At 46.4% G+C, this 9,099-nt stretch overlaps 1 protein-coding gene across 1 annotated transcript in view; it reads left to right on the top strand.

Moving 5' to 3' along the window:
- LOC100010514 (unconventional myosin-XVIIIb) overlaps nucleotides 1-9,099 on the top strand; it is a 204,375-nt gene that overhangs the window by 8,754 nt on the left and 186,522 nt on the right. Inside the window, exon 3 of the mRNA XM_056821572.1 lies at nucleotides 8,480-8,603. Within this exon, the coding sequence (XP_056677550.1) occupies nucleotides 8,487-8,603 (117 nt within the window). The 5' untranslated portion in view covers nucleotides 8,480-8,486. The remainder of the gene's footprint in view (nucleotides 1-8,479; nucleotides 8,604-9,099) is intronic.

Here is a 9,099-nt window from a genome sequence, read left to right as displayed (position 1 = left end):
GCACACACACATTTACATATATGTGTAAATGTGCATGTGTATAAGAATATCAATGGAAATGTAAGTAAGAATATAAAACCCCATCATTATTACAATATGGTGGCCAAAGGGATGAATGTAAGCTAGGGACAAAATGTCCAGGGGCCGGGAAGGCAGTGATCCCACTGGACCATGCCTTGGTCAGTCCTAACTAGATGATGGCCCTTAACTTTAGGCAGTGCAATCTAGGAAGGTGGATAAGCTTCCAAGGGTGGGTGACCAGGGTGATGAAGAGCTTCACTGGGGGCAAGTTGAAGGAAATGGAGATGTTGAGTCTGGAGAAGAGAAGACTCCAGAATGGAGGGAAGCAGCCTTATGAATGAATAATAAAGCCTTCATGAAGTGCTCATTAGGAAGTGTGCTAAGTGTGGAGGCTGCAAAAGGAAGGCACAGATGGCCCCAGCTCTCAAGGGGTGCCCACACAGAGGAGCTTTCAGCTGTCAGTCCATGGAGAGACCCTGTGGTCTTCAGGGCACAGCAGAGAAGCAGAGGGCAATGCATTTTTGCCAGTCACAGTCATGGATGAGCTCATGTTCATTATTGGTGTTGCACCATTTGACAGAGTTGGCAGAGAGAGGGCCATTGGTGTGGGCCCTTTCTTGGCCAGGCCTTTGGCTGCTGTGGCTGCTAACAGGACAGAGGCTGCAGGATCTGCTGGGACAGCTGTCAGACAATGTCTCCAGCAGGATGATTATGATGGGGGTCAAGCTGGAGGAAGGGCTGTTGGTCTGGGGCATGTTGCTGTTCTTGGGACTCTTGGGGGCTTCCCTGACCTTTTAGTCTAATGGGAAGAAATGACATCTGCCAAGCAATCAATCAAGAGCAGATATTAAGTTCCTGCTCTGTGCCAGGGACTTTTGGCATTTTGGATTCAAGGACCAAAGTGGAAATATCTCCGGCATTCAAGGAGCTTACATTCTCCTTGGGTGTGGATGAATAGACAACATGAGAACAGAGAAGAAAAAAACAAAAGAAATACTAAGGAAGAAATATTTCCTACTTTCAAGCAGGAAGTCCTGGGTTTAGGTTCTGTTCCTGCTTTCTGCTGTTTGTGTGTGTGATCCTGGGTAGGTCACATAGTCCCTCTCTGCTTTGGGCAGCTCTCTCGGGTTCTCCTTGGAAGAGCATGTGAGGTTCCTTAAATGGAAGGAGGAATTTCTCATAGCCATAATATTCTAGGTCTGGTCCAAAACCAAAATGCTAAGCAGTAATCTGAGAAAGGGCAGTTAAGTGGTGCAGGCCTGGAGTCAAGGAGACCTGAGTTCAAATCCTCCCTCAGACACTCTCTGCATGACCCTGGGCAAGTCACTTTATCTTGTTTTACTCAGTTTCTTCATCTGTTAAATGGGCTGGGGAAAGAAATGGCAAACCTCTCCAGTATCTTTGCCAAGAAAATCCCAAATGAGGTCATAAAAGAGTTGGACAGGACTGAACGGGACAGGGAGTGGATAGGGCAGGGTGGAGAGGCTGAGCAACCACAGACAACATCAAAGGCTCCAAGAGCTGAGCTGTGAGAATCTAGGCTTTCTAAGAGGTAGACGTTAGGAATGCTCATTCCAGGCATGGGAGACACACAGATGGTGAAGAGAAGCTGCTCCTGCATATACCTGGTGGTGAAAACATCTGGGAACTGGGGTTAGAGATGCGAAACAATTCCTGAAATCAGCATCAAGGTGGCTCATAGGGTCCTAGTTTAGGGCCCTGAAGAGCCTTTGGGGGTCATCTGGTCCAGCACCTTCATTTTACAGTTGAAAGCACAGGAGCCCACAGACAGAAAGTGCCCTGCTTACAAAAAGGAAATGGCAGAGCCAGCATTAAACCCAAGGTCTCTGGCCTGAATCCCAGCACCCCCTGTGCTGCCCCAGGGAATAGCTCTCCTGAAGCACATTGCAAAGATACCCAGAGTTAGCATCAAACTAGTGTAGCAGCAATAGGGCACGTTAGATTTGGAATCAGGGGTCCTGGATTCAAATTTCTGTTCTGCCGTTTACTGTTTAACTTGGCCGAATCATTCACCCTCCCTGGGACTCCATTTCCCTATTTGTAAAGCCAAGGGGTTGGACTTAATAGCCTCTGAGGCTCCTTGCAACTCTTTATTTGTGGCCCTATGTTCCTGCCCTTAGCTCTGAGCCTCAGTTTCCCCATTTGTAAAATGAAGAGGTTGGACTAAATGGCTTTTGAGGTATCTCCTAAGTGTAGATGAGTGAAAGCTAGGATTTCCCCCCAGATGGGGGAAATCAGTATCCAGATGTACAAAAAGCAGCTGGATCCAAGGGCCAGCCCACTGTGGCAGGGCACTTGCATCCTCTCTCCTTTTCCTGTTCTGCCTTTGGAACAGAGTGGGCTTCTCCTTGAGGTTTGCCTTGTCAGCAAGCCTCAGGGGCAGGAGCTCCTTTCTTTGGTGTCTGCAGCTGGGCAGGGTCTTTTCATCCTTGTGTCCTCAGGAAGTTCTGTAGCAAGAGCTCCTAGTGGGAGGGAGGGAGATGGGGCTGTTTATTGACTCAGAGGAGTGAGAGACTGCCAAGGCCTCCCTTTGTGCTGTCAGACTCATGTGAGCCTGTGTGTTTACTGGAAGTGACTGTTTACCAAGAAGCAGCAAATAGAATTTGTAACTCCACTGAGGTGTGCCGACATCGAACCTGAACACTATTTAGCTCTCATCTCCCTCTCTCTGGCCATGAATTTGCCTTTCCCTTGCTCTGTTTCCATTATCTTTTTAGAACACTTACCTTCTGTCTTAGAATCGATATTATGTATTGGTTCCAAGAAAGAGCTAAGCATTGGGGGTTATATGACTTGACCAGGGTCACCTAGTTGTGTCTGGGGCCATATTTGAAATCAGGCCCTTCCATCTGTAAGCCTGACTCTCAATCCACTGAGCTCTCTCTCTCTCTCTCTCTCTCTCTCTCTCTCTCTCTCTCTCTCTCTCTCTCTCTCTTTCTGTCTGTCTGTCTGTCTCTCTCTCTCTCTCTCTCTCTCTCTCTGTCTCTTCTCTCTCTCTCTGTCTCTCTGTCTCTCTCTTTCTCTCTCTCTCTCTGTCTGCCTGTCTCTGTCTCTGTCTCTCCATCTCTGTCTCTGACTCTCTCTCTCTCTTCCCTCCCTTCCTTACCTCCCCTCCCTCTCCTCCTTTCTTTTTCTCTGTCTGCCTCTCTGTCTGTCTGTCTCTGTCTGTCTCTGTCTCTCTCTCTGTCTGCCTGTCTCTGTCTCTCCATCTCTGTCTGACTCTCTCTCTCTCTTCCCTCCCTTCCTTACCTCCCCTTCCTCTCCTCCTTTCTTTCTCTCTGTCTGCCTCTCTGTCTGCCTCTCTGTCTGTCTCTCTGTCTCTGTCTCTGTCTGTCTGTCTCTCTCCGTCTCTGTCTCTCTGTCTCTCTGTCTCTGTCTCTGTCTCTGTCTCTGTCTCTCTCTGTCTCTGTCTCTGTCTCTGTCTCTGTCTCTCTCTCTCTCTCTCTCTCTCTCTCTCTCTCTCTCTCTCTCTCTCTCTCTCTCTCTCTCTCTCTCTGTCTTTCTTCCCTTACCTTCCAACTTGGGATCACTACTGTGTATTGGTTCTAAGGATGAAGAGCAATAAGGGTTACTCAATGGGGATTAAGTGACTTTCCCAGGGTCACATTGTCAGAAATATCTGAGGGCAGACTTTAACCCAGGACCTCCGATCCATCCAGTGAACCATTTAGCTGCCCGCTCTGTTTTTTCCTAAAGTCTATGGATATCTTGTACCAGGCACTGTGCTAGCCATTAGAGGACACAAAGATAAAAGTGAAAATGCCTTTGCCTCAAGGTTCCTTCCCAGCAGAGGAGGCAAGATGTCGTGTATGTAGCATCTACTACTACTGCTGCTGCTGCTACTACTCCTATTACTATTATTTGCCTCAGTTTCCTCAACTATAAAATGGGGGTATAATAATAGTACCTTCCTCTCATGACTGTTGTGAGGATCAGATGAAATAATGCTTCAAAGGTGCTTAGAGAAATGCCTAGCACATAGTAAATGCTACAAAATGTTAATAGCTATTATTATTGTAACGGTTATAATAGTAATAACCAGCATTTATGTAATACTTTAGGGTTTTCAAAGCCCTTTACAAATAATATCTCATTTGGTCCTCAGAGCAATTCTGTGAGGTGGGAGCTTTTATTATCCTCACTTTACAGATGAGGAAACTGAGGTAGACAGCAGCTAAGTGACATGCCTAGGGTCACACATCTATTTAGGTGTTTGAGACTGGATTTGAACTCAGGCCTTTACTGACGCTAAGACCTATGCTCTAGCCATAGCACCACCCAGCTACTATTAAAATTGGGAAAGGACTTCTTTACCAACCTCTCATTTGAGCCTCACAACATTCCTGTGAAGTAGGTCCTGCAGGCATTACTAACCTTTGTACTAGGGGGGGAATCAAGAAGGAACCAATGTGCTGCTAGACACTTGGGAAAGAGGCAATAGATATAAGGTAGCACCACTTCTTTCTCCCCTTCCCCAGGCAGAGCTCTTTGACTACTTTTATAGACTAGAAAATTGGGGGTCTTATATAACTAGGAAGTATGTCCAAGATAGAATTCAAACTTAGAACTTCCCAGAACTTCCAGCTCTGGCACCATATAATCACCCAATCAAAGAACCCAGATTTATTGAGCATTGACTCTGGCCCCAGGAACTAGAGGTAGATACAAAGACGAAAGGAAGAGAGCCATGGAAGTTACATTTCAATGGGGAAGATTTTATATGTATATGTACACACATACACGCATGACACATACAAAGGAGATCTAAGCAGTGAACCATCCATTGGGGAAGGAACCTCTCCGAGGGCCAACTGGTCCAGCCCCTCTTTACCTGAACAGAAATCGATTTCACAAGCTCAGCAATTAGCCATCCTTTAGGGAAGGCACTAGCAGCTTGTGGGGGGGGGGGTCAGAAAAGGCCTTTGGTAGAAACTAGGTACCCCAAGAGTAGAGCTGCATTCCAGGCAGAGGGACCTGGGGGCAAAGGCAGGGAGATGGGAGAGAAGAGTGCCTGGATGGAAACTGTGTGTATGTGTGCGCCTCCATTAGATGGAACCCCTCTGCTAGTCTCCCCACTTGACCATTTGAGGACTAAATTGTGGTTTTCCACAGTAGGTAGCCTTTTGATGATGGATGATATCCTTGGCCTAAGAAGTAACTGGACATATATATAGTCCAGACCCCACTGGGTATAGTTGGTCTCAAAACCAGCCCTTGGCAAAATGGCGCAACTAGACTCAGATGATATTTAGTGATGATCCATCTCCCCTTTCCAGTCTCTTTTGCATAACCCCTTTCTGCTACTCCTAATGGTGTTCTACGTTCCAGACCAAAAGTTCCTGGCCTTTCCCTGATCCCTAAATCATGTCATCTCCTAATTATAAGGAACCCCTCTGAGGGTCAACCAGCCCAACCCCTCTTTACCTGAACAGAAATCCATTTGACAGCATGTCCAACAATTAGCCATCCATTGTCGGTCAGTCGTTTTCAGTCGTGTCTGACTCTTTGTGACCCCATTGGGACTTTCTTGACAAAAGGTGCTGCAGTGATTGGCCATTTTCTTCTCTAGTTCATTGTATAGATGACGGAACCGATGTAAGCAAGGTTAAGTGTCTGAGGCTGGCTTTGAACTCAGAGAGATGAGTCTTCCTGACTCCAGTCTAACCAGGAGGGTGTGAGAAGGGGTGAGGGAGGCTCCTGGATGTAACAGGGTCTTACCACACAAGACTCAGTTGCTAATGGTGGAAGATCATATGGCAAGGGCTGAGTGAGGGTGTCTTGAATAGACAACCATCTACTGGAGCTTCCTCAGCTTGGCCCACGATCTAGGCTCCATGGGTAGAGTACAAAATGATCCCTCCCGGACATTCTGGTCCAAGCTCCCTGAAGGCTGCTGGCCCAGAATGGCCCCCAGGCATCCATCTCCCGTTGCCTTGGTGACAAAGCAGGTCATAAAGCTCAGACCTGAGAGGTGGTAGAACGTGTTGGCCTGAGCCTTGGTGGAACAAGCTTCTTGGGAAGTGACTTCAGTGGGACTTCTCGCTGTCCGATCGCTGACTCTGTTCCTAATTCGGGACAGGGATTCAGGCTTCCGGGGAAGTAAATAAATTTGTGTTTCCAATTGCCTGGTCTAGCCTTGCACAGTTGATCAATGAGACACGGAGGGCAGTACCTGGGGTGGCCATTCACATGCTTCCGGAGGTGGCATGGAGGGTCCATAACTAGGACATTGGCAACCTGGAACTCGTCCAGAGGAGGCTGACCAGGATGGTGAGAGGACTAGAGACTGCGTCAGACGAGGATGGCTAAAGGAATTAGGGATTATTAGCCTGTAGGAGACAAGACTTAGGGAAGGCAGGATAGAGATCCTCAAGGACTTGACAAGGGGGAAAAGGGGTTAGGAGCAGCCCTCGTGGGTGGAGTAGGAGGCAACTGGTAGAAGCCTTCATGGGGTTAATAATGAGAGCTGTTGGGGAGTAGAAAGGGCTACTCTTAAGGGCAGTCCTTCCTTTATGGGGCGGGAAGAGGGCTAGAGGCTGGATAGACACTGACAGAGGATGTGACAGGAGGTATTCTCATCTACATAGAAGATGTCCATTGGTCAAATGGCATTTATTGAGCTCTTACTGTATGCTCGGTTGAACTAAATAACCTGTGAGCTCCCCTCTGATGCTGAGATTTTGTGATGTAAATGGAACTAGAAATGCTGTCATTCCCTATCTTCCCAGATGGCAGGCACTTGAGAACATGGTATGACCAGAAGCCAAGGAGGGAGCTTTTATGGGGTCCAGAGATTCCGACCCAGAAGGAATCTTTCCGTACACACCCCATCCAACTCCTCCCACATCTGTTGTCCTTTCTGTTGACTTCCGATGCCTCATGGCGTCCGTAAGAGCCAGAAGTGAAATGAATGCTGGGTCTGGGTTCCAAAGCCAACTCAGCCTTAGTTTCCTCATCTCTAAAGTGAAGGGATTGGACTAGATGCTGTGAAGACCCTTTTAGCAGAAAACATATAACAATAATTCCAATAATAATAATCATGATAAAATCATTACGTTTATATCATTATTATTACTATTATATTATTTTATGATGATCAATTATCAAATTATTCAAATATGGTCATATCAAATAATGACAATATGGATTAATTTATCATTATTATACTATTATATAATAGCCGCTACGTGGTGCAGTGGATAGAATGCCAGGCCTAAAGTCAAGAAAATTCATCTCCTGAATTCAAATCTGGTTTCAAACAAGTCACTTAACTCTATTTACCTCCGTTTCCTCATCTGCAAAATGAACTAGAGAAGGAAATGACCAACCACTCCAGTGTCCTTGCCAAGAAAACCCCAAATGAAGTCATGAAGAGTCAGACAAGCCTGAAAAATATCTAAATAACAGCATTTTTATAGCGAGCACTTTATGGCTTGCAAAACGATTTACCAAGGTTAGCCCATGACGAATTTGTAATCCTCTGAGGCCACTGAAGTTGCCAGGGTATCCAGAAATGTAGAATTATTTGTTTTCCCCAAATGGACCTCCAGACACGTACATGGGAATCAGGTTGTCCTCTCCTACCAGGCCTGGTCAGCCTTCCCGGGCTCTGGGCCTGGTGCCCAAATCCTGGGCCATTTCGTTGTGTCTGGTTTTAGAGATGGATGATTGTCTTCCAGGTTGAAAGGCAGTCAGTCCATCCACAGCTGTGGGGACTGTGATTTCTGGAGGAATGAGCCTTGATGGTGCTTGGTGGAACGACCTTGATTCTACCACCCACGGCCTTCCTTCCATCTGGGTCTAGAGCCACCTTGCTGAGGTAGTATGAGTCTCTGGAGGGGGCAAGGAAGAAGGGTGAAGCAAGAGTGAGGTGTCCTTCATGGAGGCAACATGGTAGCCTAAGTGTTGGAATTTGAGTCCCAAAGCTTAGATTCAAATCTCAGCTTGGCTACAAACTACAATTTTGAGAAAATGAGTTAGAAAAAGGCTTTTGGACCTGTTAAAATGGAGAGTTTGGACCTCAAGCACTAAATTCTATGATTCTTTCAGGATTTTAGAAATATCCCTCTTAAAATTATAACTACGAGGAAGCTAGATGGCTCAATGGATTGAGAGCCAGACCTAGAGATAGGAGATCCTGAATTCAAATCTGGCCTCAGACACTTCTTAGCTGGGTGACCCTGGAGCAGTCACTTAGCCGCCATTCTCTAGCCCATACCACTCTTCTGCCATTACACAGTATTGATTCTTAGATGGAAGGTAAGGGTTTAAAAAATTATAGCGATGTATTTTTAGATCTCTCCTTTTGATGTACCCTGTGTCATCCCACTGCTCCCTTCCTGCCATGTTCTCTCGATCCATCCCCTCCCCTCCTCCTTTGCTCCCTTCCTCCCATTTCTGTTGAAATGAAGCAGTAATATCATTTTTTCCCTGCCAGATTTGATATGCAGTTAACCCAGGCTATTGGCGAATCGTTGTTTGAAAGGGGCCTCCGAGAGAAATTGTCCCAGGAAAACGCGAGTGCCCAGTGGGAGCTTGGCCAACTTCAGAGCAGATTAGAGGTAAGTGGAGAAAAAAAGCCTCCGGTCCTAGGGGCCCTGGTGATTTTTCTGATTCAAGTCAAAAAAGCCAGACAGGAATTCTGTGCTCCTAGGAAAAGGAGGTGGATGGTTCGGGAAGGTCTGTGTTCTTCAAAAGGGAGAGAGGGATTTACTGTGCTCTAACAGGGCGCAGTGGGATAGGAGGAGATTCTGTAAGCAACCAGCAGGACCCTTGCTTTTCAGCCATGGAGAGGACATGCGCTTTTTGTTCAGTGACACAGGAAGGAGACTGAATTATTTTGCTCTCCTCCCCTTCATTCTCTATTCACTCACACTTGCTAAGCTGTATTTCCTGGAATGGATTTTAGTTGCCTCTCTATCACTTTGGTGGTCTTATTTGTAAAAACAGAAATTAAATTCAATAAAAGCTTAAAAAAAACCTCTTACTTTCCATATATTGTTTAGTGATTCCAGGGCAGAAGAGTGGTAGGAGATAGGCAATAAGGGTTAAGTGACT

The sequence above is a fragment of the Monodelphis domestica genome, chromosome 3, assembly GCF_027887165.1.
Source record: "Monodelphis domestica isolate mMonDom1 chromosome 3, mMonDom1.pri, whole genome shotgun sequence".
Lineage (NCBI taxonomy): Eukaryota > Metazoa > Chordata > Mammalia > Didelphimorphia > Didelphidae > Monodelphis > Monodelphis domestica.
Note: the sequence above shows the minus strand (reverse complement) of the source record. Positions and strands in the feature narration are given on the sequence as shown.